The sequence below is a fragment of the Bubalus bubalis genome, chromosome X (assembly GCF_019923935.1).
Source record: "Bubalus bubalis isolate 160015118507 breed Murrah chromosome X, NDDB_SH_1, whole genome shotgun sequence".
NCBI classification, from domain to species: Eukaryota; Metazoa; Chordata; class Mammalia; order Artiodactyla; family Bovidae; genus Bubalus; species Bubalus bubalis.
Window position 1 is genome coordinate 106755870 of NC_059181.1, and position 16405 is coordinate 106772274.

General features: G+C 53.8%; 1 protein-coding gene and 2 pseudogenes across 1 annotated transcript; 2 read left to right on the forward strand and 1 right to left on the reverse strand.

The window, feature by feature from the left end:
- The first annotated feature begins 5356 nt into the window (after nucleotides 1-5356).
- On the forward strand, nucleotides 5357-6192 carry LOC123465370 (annotated as a pseudogene).
- A 4418-nt stretch (nucleotides 6193-10610) lies between these two features.
- On the forward strand, nucleotides 10611-12186 carry LOC112582205 (heat shock transcription factor, X-linked member 3). The gene is made up of 2 exons (XM_025276566.3): nucleotides 10611-11093; nucleotides 11488-12186. The coding sequence occupies exons 1-2, from the start codon at nucleotides 10611-10613 to the stop codon at nucleotides 12088-12090; spliced, it is 1086 nt and encodes a 361-aa protein (XP_025132351.3). The 3' UTR covers nucleotides 12091-12186.
- A 920-nt stretch (nucleotides 12187-13106) lies between these two features.
- Nucleotides 13107-14729, reverse strand: LOC112582070 (annotated as a pseudogene).
- Between the last annotated feature and the right edge of the window lie 1676 nt (nucleotides 14730-16405).

Sequence of the window (16405 nt, forward strand, 5' to 3'; positions counted from 1 at the left end):
GATAAACCCATTTGAATACAGAGTTCCAAAGAATAACAAGGAGATATAAGAAAGCCTTCCTAAGTGATCAGTGCAAAGAAACAGAGGAAAACAATAGAATGGGAAAGTCGAAAGATCTCTTCAAGAAATTTAGAGACACAAAGGGAACATTTCATGCAAAGATGGGCTCAATAAAGGAAAGAGATGATATGGACCTAACAGAAGCAGAAGATATTAAGAAGGGGTAACAAGTATACACAGAAGAACTGTACAAAAAAGATCTTCACGACCCAGAAAATCACGATGGTGTGATCACTCACCTAGAGCCAGACATCCTGGAATGGGAATTCAATAGGCCTTTAGGAAGCATCGCTATGAACAAAGCTAGTGGAGGTGATGGAATTCCAGTTGAGCTATTTCAAATCCTGAAAGATGATGCTGTGAAAGTGCTGCACTCAATATGCCAGGGAATTTGGAAAACTCAGCAGTGGCCACAGGACTGGAAAAGGTCAGTTTTCATTCCAATCCTTAAGAAAGGCAATGCCAAAGAATCCTCAAACTACTACACAGTTGCACTCATCTCACATGCTAGTAAAGTAATGCTCAAAATTCTCCAAGCCAGTCTTGAACATGATGTGAACCATGAACTTGCAGATGTTCAAGCTGGTTTTGGAAAAGGCAGAGGAACCAGAGATCCAATTGCCAACATCCGCTGGATCATAAAAAACAAAAAACAAAAAACCAAGAAAGTTCCAGAGAAACACCTATTTCTGCTTTATTGACTATGCTGAAGCCTCTGATTGTGTGGATCACAATAAACTGTGGAAAATTCTGAAAGAGATGGGAATACCAGACCACCTGACCTGCCTCTTGAGAAATCTGTATGCAGGTCAGGAAGCAACAGTTAGAACTGTACTTGGAACAACACACTCCTTTTCTAAATAGGAAAAGGAGTATGTCAAGGCTTTATATTGCCACCATGCTTATTGCCACCATACTCTATGCAGAGTACATCATGAGAAACGTTGGGCTGGATGAAGCACAAGCTGGTATCAAGATTGCCATGAGAAATATCAATAACCTTACTTATGCAGATGACACCACCCTTACGGCAGAAAGTGAAGAGGAACTAAATAGCCTCTTGAGGTAAGCGAAAGTGGAGAGTGAAAAAGTTGGTTTAAAGCTCAACATTCAGAAAACAAAGATCATGGCATCTGGCCCCATCACTTCATGGCAAATAGATGGAGAAACAGTGACAGTGGCAGGATTTACTTTTGGGGGCTCCAAAATCACTGCAGATGGTGACTGCAGCCATGAAACAAAAAGATGCTTACTCCTTGGAAGGAAAGTTATGACCAACCTGGACAGCATATTTAAAAGCAGAGACATTACTTTGCCAACAATGATCTGTCTAGTTAAGGGTATGATTTTTTCTAGTAGTCATGTATGGATGTGAGAGTTGGACCATAAAGAAAGCTGAGTGCTGAAGAATTGATGCTTTTGAACTGTGGTGTTGGAGAAGACTCTTGAGAGTCCCTTGGAGTGCAAGGAGATTCAACCAGTCCATCCTAAAGGAAATCAGTCCTGAATATTCATTGGAAGAACTGATGTTGAAGCTGAAACTACAAAATTTTGGCCACCCGATGAGAAGAGCTGACTCATTTGGAAAGACCCTGATGCTAGGAAAGATTGAAGGTGGAAGGAGAAGGGGAAAACAGAGGATGAGATGGTTGGATGGCATCACCGACTCAATGGACGAGTTTGAATAAACTCTGGCCGTTGGTGATGGACAGATACCTGCTGCTGTTAACCCTCTTCAGCTAAAACATCTTTTCCACAAAAAGTTTCTGAAATCTGGTGCCTGTTGAGGGGCCCACATGAGAAGATGTGTGGTTCCCTGTGTCCCCCACTGTCATGGATGCTGTAGCCCCCCAACAAGCATCTGTGCCATCAGGCTGTTTTGGGACTTCAGCCTTCTTTAAAGGGTCATGGAGGCCCCCTCCAGTGGGAACAAGAGGATCCAGTCACCCCAGACAGAGGGTCCCATAGAATACAACTTCATGCCTACTGGGACTCCTGAGGACCCTGGGCCAGCCTGTCAAATTAACCCCCTCGCCTGGCGTCCTCAGTTAACACAGGGAGTCAGAGTCTTGGTCTATGGACAAGTCTCCTGTGGACAGAAGAAGGGGCCCACATCCTGCAGAGACCCCAGGTGAGGCACAGAAGACTGAGGGTTCCTAGGGGATGCATGTGTGGCTCACCTGACAGCCCTGGGTGACCATGGGGTGTGACATCCAGCTGTGACATCGCTGATCTTGCTGGGAGGGGAGAAGTGAGAGTCACAGAGCTCGAGTTCAGGTCAGAAGTGTGAAGGAGCCCAGGTGTGCTAGGAGTCAAGGTAGACTGCTGAGGGGGACTCTGGGACCCTAGGACATACAGGTGGTCACTGCTTTTAGCCCTATGAGACACTGGCAGGGTTGTGGGAACCAGCCCTGAACCCTGGTTTCCCTCTTGGGTGTCCTGGCTCGAGAGGGTCTGGGTCTCTAAGGAAAGCAAAATCAGGTGGGCAGAGGGCAATGCCCAGACTAGCTGAGAGCCAAGGTGAAGAACACAAGGAAGGCTGAGTGACTCCTGGGACATCATCTCAACCCATGGCATCCTCAGTCACTAAGAAGCTCTGGACTTGGAGCCATATTAGAATGTCCACAACCTCCTCCAGGGGCCTCAGGGCAGTGAGGCCCTTGGTGTGAGGGTCTGGTCTCTGCTGAGGGCTTCGGCATACCAGGACCCGCCAGAGCTCAGGATGAGGACCCAGAGGGAAAACACAGGTGACCCCACAGTTCCACGCCTCTGCTGCCACCCTGGGCATCCCTGGCGGTGGGATGAGCACTTCACAGGGTGTCCCGACTTCTGCATCAGGGTCTCAGAGCGACTGGGGACCTGGGATAAGGGGTGGAGTCTCATGTGGGCAGAGGGGAGGGTGCAGACCCTCCAAGAAGTCAAAGGGAATACACTGACAGAGGACTCAGGGGATCCTGGACCCCAATCTGAGGGGACCCCACAGGTCACTGCCCCTATCTTCAGCCCTGGGAGGTCTCGATGTGGAATTAGCACATTAGGTTGGTCCTCACTTCCTGACATCCAGGTCTCAGAGAGACGGCCTACCTGGTAAGAGGGACGGGGCCAGATATTGGGAGATGAGAGAATCCCGAGTCCTGCCTGGGGACAAGGTAATGTCCTGAGGGAGGACTGACCCCAAGGGAAGACCGATGGAACTCAGAGATCCCCGCCCCTGTCGTCCACCCTGGGAGACCCTGGGGTGAGAAGAGCACACTGGGCCTTTCCTTACTTCCTGACATCTGGGCCTCAGAGAGACTGGGGACCTGGGATAAGGGGTGGAGTCTCATGTGGGCAGAGGGGAGGGTGCAGTTCCTCCAAGAAGTCAAAGGAGTACACTGTCAGAGCACTCAGGGGATCCTGGACTCCAATCTGAGGGGACCCCACAGGTCACTGCCCCTACCTTCAGCCCTGGGAGGTCTCGATGTGGAATTAGCACTCTAGGCTGGTCCTCACTTCCTGACATCCAGGTCTCAGAGAGACTGCCTACCTGGTAAGAGGGATGGAGCCAGGTATTGGGAGAGGAGAGAATCCCGAGTCCTGCCTGGGGACAAGGTAATGTCCTGAGGGAGGATTGAGAGGACCCCAAGGGAAGACTGACGGGACTCAGAGATCCCCGCTCCTCTTGTCCACCGTGGGAGACCCTCAGGTGAGAAGAACACACTGGGCCTTTCCTGACTTCCTGACATCCCGGTCTCAGAGAGACTGGGGCTCTGGCGTGATTAGCTGGGCCTCGGTGTGAAGAGGACAGAGCCTAGGTCCTAGCAGGAGTCAAGGGAAGGACCCTGAGGGAGGACTGTGGGAGCCAGACCCCAGAACACAGGGGACCCTGGTATTCCCCGGGCAGGACGACCTCGTGCAGCATTTCCTGACATCCAGGTCTGAGACACTGGGGACCTCGTGAGAGTGGTAGGGCCTCAAAATGGTGAATGGGAGAATCCTGCGTCCTGCCTGGAGTCCAGGCTCCATGTGAGGAAGGACTGAGGCTGTTAGACCCCAAGGCAGGGAGGCATCCTGGCCCTTGTGGTGGGTCTTGGAGGCCCCAGAGTGGGGTGAGCAGTTTATCAGTTCTGGCTTAGGAGCCTCGGGAGGTGAGGTGTTAGGGCGGAGGGTGGAGGCATCAGAGCCACAAAGGTTGGACTCCCGGGACCCCAAGGCAGGACTGAGCAGACCCCCACCTCTGAGGGGAGTGTTAGGAGGCCAGGCCAGATGTGAGGAGAAGGTGATGACCAAGCATTTCCCCAGCCTATGACCTGTGGGAGGCCCTGGGCAGGTGTGGCCACATTGGTGCCCCTCAGTGCTTTCTATAAAGACTCAGGTTTTGTTCTGAGTTACCCTGAAAGTCCCCATAGGGGAGGGTCCAGGCCGTGCCAGGGGAAAGGGGGCACTACAAGAAAGCCCCAAGAGGACCACCCACCCTGTGGGTGGTGGCCTGTGGGGGCCTCACAGTGTCCACCCCTCCTACCAGCACAGAAGGCCCAAGTCTGTGCCACAGTCTACTCCCGAGGTGTCCCTCCATTTCTCTCACAGGGGCTCCAGGAACCAGGAGGTGAAGGCAGATGTCTGAGGCCCGAGTCCATAGGTCAGAGAGCTGAGGAGGTCCAGGCAGTGCCAAGAGTCAAGGTGAGTTGGCTACCCTGAGTGTGCACCAGGGACTCCACATCCCAGAACAGTGAGGACCCCAAAAGGCCCTAATCCTCCCCACCATGTCAGCCCCACAACCTCAAGCTGTGCTGCCTGCACACTGGTGAGCCACCTCACGTCCTCCTTCAAGTAGCCAGGGGTTAGGCCGCTTAGGAGGAGCTCCTCTATGAGGCCTGAGAGCACCCCTCAAGGGGAGACTTGTAAGTGGTCTGAGTCAGACCGCCCAGGGTGGGTTTCTCAGCCGAGGACGCTCACAACCACCCTCTCTTGCAGGCCCAGGATCCCCATCTGTCCCCCTGCCTCACTCCTGTCTGCACCTCAACCCTGGTCATCATGCAAGGGGATGCATGAGCTCTGCCAGCCTGAGAGAGTCTTTCAGGATCCAAGAAAGGAAGAGGGCCTGAGGGAGGCACAGTTCATTTGGGGTGAGGAGAAGGAGGTGGAGGAGGAGGTGGAGGAGGAGGAGGATGAAGAGGAGCAGGAGGTGGAGAAGGAGGAGGAGGACCATCAGCAGCAGCAGGTGGAGGGAGGAGGAGCAAGTAGAGGAAGGAGATGCAGCTACCTTCTCCTTCTCCTGGTCCGGGGTACCCTGGAGGAAGTGGCTGCTGCTGCAACACCCAGTCTCCCCCAGAGCCCTCTGGGTGTCTGGCCCTCTCCCAGTGCCATGGCTGCTAGTCCGGGGAGCCAATATGAAGAGCATGGCCTCAGCAGGCAAGATGAAGTGCTAAGCACCTCACGTGACCAGGAAGATGCCAGATCCTGGCTCTGAGATGCCCTGCGGGTGAAGAAGAATGAGCTGGTGCAATTCCTGTTCAGCATGTGTCTTGCCAAGGAGCCGATCACAAAGGCAGAAGTGCTGAACAGTGTGCTCAAAGATTACCAGGACCATTTCCTGGTGGTCTTCGGTCAAGCCTCAGAGTATTTGCAGCTGGTCTTTGGCTTGGAGGTGAAGGAGGTGGACCCCAGTGAGCACACCTATATCCTGGTCCCCTCCCTGGGCCTCACCCTCAGTGAGATGCTGAGCGATGGGCAGAGGTTGCCCAAGGCCGGCCACCTGGTGGTGATCCTGTGCCTGATTGCTGTGGAGGACGACCACGCCCCTGAGGAGGAGATCTGGGGAGCACTCAGCAGGATGGGGGTGTGTCTCGGTAAGAACACTTCATCTATGGGGAGCCCAGGGAGCTGCTCACCCAAGTGTGGGTGCGGGAGGGGTACCTGGTGTACCGGCAGGTGCCTGATGATGACCCTGCTTGCTATGAGTTCCTGTGGGCTCCCCAGGGCTATGTGGAGACCAGCAAGTTTAAAGACCCGGAATATCTGGACAGAGTTGGTTGAAGGGGTCCCAGCTCCTTCCAACCCCTCTGCAAAGGCTGTGAGGGAGGAGGAAAGAGGACTCTGAGCCAGAGCAGCAGCCAGGCTCCTTCCAGGCCCATGTCCAACAGCTTGTCCTAGGGGGCAGGAAAGGAGGCTGATTCTTCCCTTTGTTATTGAAGAGGAAACAGTCAGCCTTCTCAGCAGTGAAGGTCCGGGCCCGTTGGGGGAACCCGGTGTGTGGCATCTTTGTGTTCCTGTTCTCTACAATCACATGGAGGCTCATCTCTGTTTTCTTTAGGAATTTTTCAAATGTTATTCCTTTTTATAGAAGACAATGCATTCCAGTATCTAACTATGTCAATGACGTTGATCATCACACTGTATTTGTACTTAACCAGTTCAAGATGAAGAGTTTTCCTGTTCTGTAAGAGAGAGTAGGAACACTTCCATTTTATTCTGTGGTCCTGCACAAGATAACATGGAATTAGAATTAGAATGATTTTGGAAATGTGAATTTATTTAGCAGTGATATAGTTTGTGGAAAAATTAGAAAATAAAAAGTGATAGTAGTGAATTCTTGCTTCTTATACCTTGGGTGTGTTCATTTGGTACAGCTAAGGGATCTCAGTTTATGTGGATTTTCCTGGGTTATCAAAAGAAGTAGCAATTCATCTGAGTCAAGCAGCCCCCTCCTCACTGGCACATTTATTGAAAAGACCTTTATGGAGCCTCTGCTCCATGAAAGGCCCTGTGTTAGCAATGGGGACACTGGGAGAAGCAGGACACTCCCATACCTAGAGCGATGGTCTAGGAGCCACAGTCACATGAGGTGCCTCATGGGAGGGAGGGGAAATGGGACATTGCTGTAAGGTGTCCTTTTGGCTCTTGAATAAAGCCCAGAGAGATCTCTTTTTGGGGCAGCATGGAAGGGGTCCTAGCTCTTGTCACTTTGCTGCTGACCACAAGGATGGCAGAGGTGTTTTCTACCCATTATCTGCTAGGAATCCTGAAGAACTCCCATCTCACTCCCTTGAAGTGATGCCCAGAAATCCATGGACTGACCCTCTCTTTCCTGGTCCTGGGGGCCCAGAACTCAAGGTGTTAACTAGCTTTCAATTATCTTCATTGTAATTGGGCATTGTAATCAAAGACTCAACATTTATTGGTGCTGCAATGACAGAAGGTAAGTGTTTGGATGCAAGACCACCTGGGACACATGCAAAGAGTGGTTCCTGCTTCTGTTTCCTGGAGCTGCTTGGGTCCTGCTGGAACACTCCTCCACACCCAAATTTTACAGGTCCTCTAACTGGAAATGGGCCTTTCTGGGTAGCCCATACAATGAAGAATCTGTTTGCATTGTGGGAGTCCTGGGTTCCATCCCTGGGTCAGGAAGATCCCCCTGGAGAAGGGCATGGCAACTCACTCCACTATTCTTGTCTGGAGAATTCCATGGACAGAGGATCCTGGCAATCTATAATCAATGGAGTTGTAGAATCAGATATGACTGAGCGACTAACACTATGGTCCACTACAGTCTAAGTAGAAAAGTTTCTCAGTTTTATTTATGAAACATCCTGTTTGGCTAATTAGGAATTCCACATTCTATTGAGGTGCATATTCTCTAACCTTCCCTGGACCACAAAGTAGCCAACCCCATCCAGTGAACAGTGGAGGATTTTCTGGGGGCAACAGTGTGAAAGATTCCTGCCCTGTTATCACAGGGTCAACTGTTGCCAGGCCCTGCGAGCTCTGTCTCATCCCTTATGTCCATCCTGAAACCCAACACATGGGGCTCCTCACACCCACTCGCCTCCCAGATGAAGAACTGAGGCCACGGGGCTTGGCCATCTTCCCAGGATCACATGCTAGTGAGGGCCGCGATGGGCTCAGAGCCCTGTTCTCTATTCCTCTGGAGCCCCCACCTTTCCCGCCCACCCCAGGCCACGACCTGACCTTGCGACTTCTCATACCTTCCTCTTCTCAGTGCTACACGATGCCTCTGAGGTGACAAAAATCAGGCCTGTGGAAGGAAGGGGACAAGGAGAATCAGAAGCCCTGTGGGGCTGCTCTGTGCCTTGCTGAGAACTGACTCTGCTCAGGGCCGGCATCTCTGTCCAGTCCCAGCGCCTCCAGCCTGAGGGTGGCGCCCTGTCCCTGCTGCTGCCATGGGGCCTCCTGCCCCACTGAACCTGCCAGGCTGACCAGCTCATCACCGAGCAGGAGGGAGGGAAAGCCTGACTGTATGGTCCCAGTTCCCACTGGGATAAGACCCTACAGGAGGCTCCTCCGATATGGGAGGGAAGGGAACACAGGTGGATCCCTGAGGCTCCAGGTCTCCCAAGCTGCAGTGAGGGAGGGGAGCAGTTGGAGGGCCTTTGGGCTGGGGAAACCAGGGGGTGGACACTAAGCACAGTGGCAGGAGAGTGAGGCAGAGAAAGGCAGGCCTTGGACGTCAGGAGAGCTTGTGTGTGCACAACACAAGTGTCCCGAGCCACGGCTGACAAAGACCCCCTTGGAGACACACAAACACACTGCCAGAGCCTGGGTGCTTCCTGGAGGAGGGGGACCAGAAAAGGCAGCTCCCTCAGGACCCAGGGGGTGAGGAGGGGCCCAAAGCGTGGGAGGGAGCAAGAAAGACCAGCTAGCCAGGCTGCCCACAGATACCAGGACCTTCTGTCGCCTTCAGAGGAGCCACCAGGGGCCCCCACCAATGTTTATAGCCTCCAGAGTCATGTCCCAGTCAGATGAACTGGCTGGAAGCAAAGCTTTGTCAACCTGCTTTTAAGCAGAAAGGCCATGAAGAAGCCCAAGTCGAAGCCTGAATCTCATCCATGCCGCCAGTCATTAGGCAGAAAGGCCTCTAGGAGAGCTTCTTCCACACCCTCTTAGCTCTCCCCTTTCAGATACCAGGCTGTGGTCCTCACACAGGGAAAATGACCCTGCTATTGGCAGAACTGGGAGACAATGCCCTAGGGTCCTCAAACATGGGCTTTTCCAAGGTACCAGTCTGTTTCCTACACAGTGATTTTCAAGAACAGTGGCCCACAAATACCAGAGAACACGCATCTCCAAACCCACTGCTCTACTGCCCACATGCAGTAAAGACCGGTGCCCACAGGTGGTAAAGACCGGTGACTCACTCAGGTTTCATCCAGTCCCACACCCGGATTCTCATACTTTTTCAAATACAGGTTGACGAGGACTTCCTTTGGTCACATCTAGCTCAACAACTTAGACATGTTCCTTGGAGTGAGTGTGTAAAGGAGGGCCCTTGAAAAGCACCTAACCCATAAAATCATTCGATGGGCCTGCCATCTGGGTAACAGAGAACAGGTCCACAGTGGTGGTGGGGACAGGGGCAGGGGTGGGGAAGATCAGAGCTGGCCTTGGAGAGGACCAGTGAAGTGGCTGTTTTCAACAGAACTGGCTGTACCTTGAGCCCCCGACCAAGTCCTTCAAAGGGAAGGTGCCCAAAGTGACCCAAATTGGACATGGATTGCCAGGACCAGGGGTAGCAGAAGCCCAACCACCCCACTGAGGACAGGAAACAGGGCTTTTGAAACAGCCTGCAGGGTGGCTGAATCTGAGGCTCTGGGAAGGGGATGGGAAAAGCACATGTGTTCCCAAAGTGAATACTCTAGGGCCACCAAAGTGGTGTTTATGGGAAAAATTGGAAACTGAAGACAACAGTCTATCATCTGCAGTGGGATGATACCTGTGTGTGGGCAGAGCTCGGGAGGCTGTGAGCTCAGCGGAGCACCTAGCTTTGCCCTCAAACACGACATCCTGGGGAATCTGTGTCTCAGGTGCTTGGGAACAGTCATGTGGAATATGAGGTCGCTCCACTGTGCTCGAGCACAGCCCTACTATGGGGAGAGCTCGACCCGGGGGGCGGTGGGGGCAAGACAACAGGACTCTGACTTTGGGGCCAACTGAGCAGGACCAACCAACCAGCAGCACCAGCCAGAAGACAACAAAGCTAGAAGAGGGGGAAGGATGGGGGAGCCACCAACTCAGGTAAGGCAAATCAGCTTGCTACGGACCCCATCTTCTGGGAGGGACAGTCACCAGGGGCCCATCTGACTCCTGGGATCTCTCTTGGTGGTAGCAGACCTAGGACTCGCTAGGGCCTGGCCCTTCAGCAGAAGCCAGCCACAGGCCTGTATGTTGTTAGTGAGGGGAGTGAAGTTAGGGACACATTTGTCAACCCAGCCAGGGCCTGGCCCCTGAAACAATGTGCCTGGCAGCAGAAGGGAGCCCTTGTAGGCAACCTGAAAAATACTTTTTTGTACTGTCAGACAACAGCCAAGCTGGGGATCCTATCTCCATTCCCGGACCCCCTCCCTCACACAGGTCCAGGGCTGCCTCTCCACATAACCTCTGTGACATCATGAAACATTTAAGGAAGCTGACCACTTAATTGGCTGCCTGTCCCCTGACCCAGATTCTAGAATCTCCAGAGAGTATTTATGGGGCACCCCGACCATGGTCTGAGGCCCTTTTTCCCTGAGCACTCGCTGCTTGGATAGATAATGCTCCTTAGCTAGACTGGCTCCATGGCTAGTCAGAGTTCCCATGAGTCACGGGCAGCCCTGTTGATCCTATCAACTGACGGGGAGCCTGCAGCAGGGGACACCCGTGATTCCTCCCCAGATCCAACCCTGGATTCAGGGGAGGCTTTGGAGAAGAAGGGTGACCAGCCCAAGAGCCCAGATCCAGGCCTAAATGACAATCCATGCCCACAGGGCCCAAACCAAGAAATGGCCAAAGAGGAAGAGAACAATGACATCCTTGGGCTGTCCTTCCCCAGGAAGCTCTGGAGGATTGTGGAGGATGTAGCTTTCACCTCTGTGCACTGGAACGATGAGGGAGATACAGTGGTCATCGAGGCAGATCTCTTCCAGATAGAGGTACTCCAGCGCAGAGGCATGGACCAGATCTTTGAGACAGACAGCATCAAGAGCTTCATCCGTGAACTGAACCTGTACGGGTTCAGGAAAGTCCGCCCTTCGAGTCACTCTGCAGGGAAGAAGCTCCTGGTAACGTAGAAAGCCCTTTTGGGGAGACTAGACTAGATGAGCTGAGTGCTGGACGGGTTTCATTTCCCAGGGGAATGTTGTTCTCATGAGAGGGTGGTTAAGGAAAGACGAGAAAGCAGGATCTGTTGTGTTCCACCACCCCTCTTAGACAGGATCCATGGGGGTGACTCCAGACACTGAGGGGCCACTTGATGTCAGGGAGGGCCAGTAACACCTCAAGTGAAGACGGCCCTGGGCGAGCCCTAGGAAGTGACATGCTAGGGCCTCATAAGCTGCCAGGAATGAAGAGATCTTGTCTTCATACTTAGGCATGGCCCGGACTGTTGTGGGGAGGAGGGTGGTGAGGAAGGGCTCTTCTCCCCTCTCATGCCTAAAGTGATTCATTTCCTTTCAGATCTATCGAAACTCCAATTTTCAGAGAGACAAGCCTCTGCTTCTGCAGAACATCCAGAGGAGAGGCAACCCCAGAACAACTTCTCAGCCTGCCACTGGCACAACAACAACTCCAAAGAGAAAGAAGCGAGTGGTGGCAACCAGACACTCTCCTCAATTCCACCACAACGAGTTCACCCAAAAGGCTGGCAACAAAGTCCAGAAGGGGATGCCAACTGCTCGCAGAACCCCCAGCCAGTGCTCATTTGTGTTTTCTGACCTTTGGTCTGTGGGCAGTGTAGCCAAGTGGGCTGGGGGAAACCATCTCCCCAGTGAGCAGGGTGGCCCCAGCAGGGCGGCTGGAGAGGGCACATCCAGCAATGCCGTATCTGTGCCCTCGGCTACTGCTGAAAGGGACAGCCCAGGGAAACTGCCCGAGAGCCCCCCAGTGTACCCAGAACACGAATCAGTGATGACTTTGTACAACACCTGTTACTCCATCCTGATGGCGGGCCTTTTAGTCATGGAACCAGATGAGGCCCCTGAAGCGGAGGATGAGCAGGGAGAATCCTCAGATTATAAGTGTGTCCTCTGTGAGCAGCTCAAGAACAAGCCCAATCCCTGAGCTGCCAGATCTCTAGGGACACTCAAAAGCACTCTCTTATAATTAAAAATAGATTTCTGGTTCTAATAAAGTCAAGCAAAACTCCTTTGGAGTAAATAAACAATCAAACGAGAACTACGAGTCTGTGTTCTTTCTATCTGTCCATTGTATTCACACATGGAACAGGGTGAGCTCGAAGAGGCTGGAAGCCCATGCCCCAGGAAATCTTCAGTCTTGTCCCCATGGTCCATTTTCATCTGAAACAGCAGCATTTCACAGGCTCATCCAAGGGTCTGACCCATGAGCTGAGTGCTGAGGGAAACCCAGGATGGACTAGTCCCTGGGCCTTGCCTGCTGCTCAGCAGATGGCTCAGCTGGGCTCCTGACCTCGGGTGCGTCACCTTCCATGAGTCATACACCCTGCAGCAGAAGAGGCTCCTCAAGGATCCCCCAGTGATGCCACAAGTTTCTGATCAGCAGCTGAGCATCCCAGCTCCCTATCCAGGGGCCTCCTCAAGAGGGCTCACTGGAAAGCAGGGTCACCCCAGCCACTAAGTGCCTTGTAGACATATTACCCCAAAGCCAAAGACAAGTACAAGGTTTCCATAAGGTGAACACCAGCCCTTGTCACTCTGCCCTCACGGCTGTATTTAGAAGCCTATCTTTGGATGTGAGGCGGCCAGGCACTGCGTCCAACACACATAATTTGAGAGCCAAGGAACACTTTACAGTAGGACAAATGTCACATGCAAGGACAAACCACGGCCTGTTTCTGGCCTGCAGGCCTCTCTGCCTGCTTATGCTCAGCCCCGCCCCCGGCCTTCCCCCATCACCCCCTGGACACTGTTCCAACATTAAGAATTTGGACCAGAACAGAGAGGGAAAAACACTAACCAGTTTCCTAACAACACATTTCTCTCAACCACCCAGACTCAGCAGGCCCAAAATGAATGGCAACACCATCAATTCGTAGAGCTCAGAGCCCTGGAGTTTCTCGCTGAGTCCAGAGCAGCATCACGCAAGGGGAGTCCCTGCCCCTAGCCCCGCACCAACTGGGCACTGCAGTGCAGGGCCAATTCAGACACAACCAGATGGGCAAGTCCAGAGTGTGGTGCTGACTGCATGGTATTACCATGTGCTGGTCTCTTGGTCACTTTCCTCTCGAAAGCCCAGTCTGGACAGGCCTCCTGCCCAAAGGGGATCAGGTGCTGGGCGATGTCCACCTGGAAGATGTCCTTCCTGCTTCTCCCAGGGACGGGCTGCAGCAGCCAGCGGGAGTTGGCCAGCGCAGTCATGTACTTCTGTCGCAGGTTGGGTAGCAGGGCTTGATTCTCCAGCTCCTGCACCTGGTTGGGACCTAGGTTTTCTAGGCACAGCAAAGTGCCCCCAATGACCACAAGACCTGCGTGCAAAGACAGGACACAGAATGAGAACCAGGTCATTCAAAGTAGCACCTTCTTGAGACTAAGACTGTATCATGGAGGGAACCTGAGGTGAACTGGGTCCTCTGGCTGCGGGCTCATCACGGCAAAGGGTACTCGGGGCGAGGCCAAGCGAGGGAGGGAGTGAAATGAAAGGGAGAGGCCTGGTGCTCCAGGAACCCACCAGGACATGGGCAGCTTTCAGTCTTCCCACTGCAGGCGGCAGGGACAGAGCATGAGGGCCCCAGCGGGGAACAGCAGACATCTGGTCCCCAAGGGATTTACCAGCAGACAGGTGTTGCTGTGGGGCCTCACCCCTGGGGAGTCAGGGGACTTGCTCAGGCCCAGCTTCAGGCGATGTGGGGATGGAACCCAGGCTGGGTGCTTTGCTGCTTCTCATGGTCTCTGCCAGGCACACAGACACACATGTGGGGACACACACATACACACAGACAAGTGCCATGTGCAGTCCTGAATGCGCCTCTGCCTCAAGCACAAACGGGGACTGAGGCCCAGAAAGGTGATCAGGCACCTTGTGCCACCAGTTCCCAGCCCATGGACCCTTGCTGTCCCTCTGAAGAAACCTCAGCCCCCACGCCCAACCCCGCCAACTAGTTCAACAGAAAACAAACAAGTACTACCCAGCTGAGATCCAGGGCAGTGCCAGGGCCCATGTGGGCAGCATGGGGCAGGGTGTCACTTACCCACGATCACTCCATGGCCGAACTTTTCCCCAGCAAGGCCTGGATCTGGGTAGGGCTCATTCTGAGCCTCTGCTCCAGCAGCTCCCACTAGGCCGAGTCTTTCCAGTCCTGGTACACCATGTGGATGGCCAGGGTACAGTGCGGGTGACCATGTAGCACGGGCCACCATGGCATCTCCAGGTTCTTGACACCCTTTAAAACGAATCCTGCATAAGGCTGTCGGAAGAACAGATAGCCGAACTTCATCTCCCAGGGCTCCTAGGGCTGCCAGGGCCTCATGTGGCTGCGGAAACACAAAACCACAAAGGTCAGGAGTGTGATTCAGTGGCCTGCAAGCTCACAGCCCTGGGCTGGACCTCAGCCCCACGAGCCCGAGCATCCTCCAAATCTGCTGACACAGAACGCAGGGGTCAGAGAGAGCTGGCTCATTCCATTCGTCTCCACACAGTCCACTGATAGGGGGGTGGTGATCCAGAGGACCCATCCATTACATGCAGTCTGTGGGGAGGTCAGCAAGGAGGGTGGGACAGTGGGAGAGAGGCACAAGGTGAGTTCCAAGACAGAGAGCCCTGAAACCCTGCCAGCACTGAAGAGGGAGGGCAAGCCCCCTAGTTTCACAGCCCAGAGGGCTCTGGTCCTCTCCCAGCACAGACAGGCATTGTCCTGGGCTTGGCTTCCCCCACTCCCTGCCACCACCCCACCCTTCAGCTCCACAACCCCATCACTGCCCATGCTCTCCGGATCCCCCATCTTAGCACAGGGATGCTAAGGTCATATCCATGCTAACCAATCTGGACTCGGCCCTGGGGCACCCTGGACCTCAGATGGCCCTGCCAGGTGTCTTCCCCATGCCTTTGGGAGCCACCTTCCTCCTAGCCCTTCCCATACCACTGCCTCCACTGTCAGCAGATGCCCCGGCCCCTGCCCAGTGCCTCGAGAAAAAACCAAGGAGAACAGGAACTAATGGGATGGGTGCACTCCATGTCATTACCAGGGCCTGGGACGGCACCATTCAGGTATCACAGAATTCAGACCTCAAATAATACACTAGGTTACCATCACCTCATTCAATGGCTGAGGTGGCACTGAGGCATAGACTGCAGGGGACCTGAACACACACATCTCCATTCGCACTTCTTTCCGTGTACCTGGATGGGGGTCCCCGTTCACTGGAGGGAGCTGGAGGCAGAGGAGCAGAGCCATGAGCCTGAACCTCAGCAGGGTCTCAGCATCTCGCAAGGGGCCCCCATTTCCACATGGCTATGAGGACAGGAACAAGGTCCCAGGGGCACCCAACCCAGGGCCTTTTGGGCCTTTCCTTCATTTGGCACAGCAGAGCCACAGTTCTCACAGGCCCACAAGGTCCCACATGATCTGGCTCCTACCCTACTTGCCTGCTCTCCTCGCCCCTGGATTCACCTCCGGTAGCCATGAAGGCCATCCTTCCATCCTTGGAACATTCCAGTGTGTTCCTACCTCAGACCCTTTGCAGGGTGTGAGGACTCACATCGCACCTCAGTGTGACCTTACAGACAAAGGAGAGGTCTTCACAGAGCTGATGGGGGTCAAGTGAGCTCATTAGGATGGACCCTCCTCTAACAGGATGGCTGTCCCAATACAAAGGACATACTTAGAGACAGACAGGGACATGGAGAAACTGGGATGAAGAGGAAGGCGGAGCTCTCCAAGCCCAGACACACCCACCAATGCCAGCAATGCCCTGGAAGTGAGGGGGGAGAGATAGGACAGACTCCACAGCCCTCATGAGAGCCAACATCAGCTGACATCTCGACCTCGGCTGCCGAGCCTCCTGAACCAACACGGTTCCTAGTATGAGCCACCCGGTGCAATCCTGATGTGACTGCTGGCAAATGAAGCCAGAGGGTCAGGTCTGTCGGGACATCTCTCCACAGGGGTAAGGGGGGAGTGGGGGATGGCTTCTCAACTCCCGGCACCTCGAGCACACTCCTCCACGTCTGCAAAATTCATGTGTCTGTTTTCACCCTTACACGGTGTCTGTTTACACCTCCCATTGTCGGGGGTCCCACAATTTACTGATGCTTCCCTCCTGATGGAAGGGAAGGGAAAACTCATTATGCCAATATAGCCACTCCATGTGACCACACACTCACTGAAGAACCATGCAGGAAGCGGCCCAGTGCACATGGCGCACACCCGAGGTGCTGACACATGCCAGCAAACGGCCTTCCA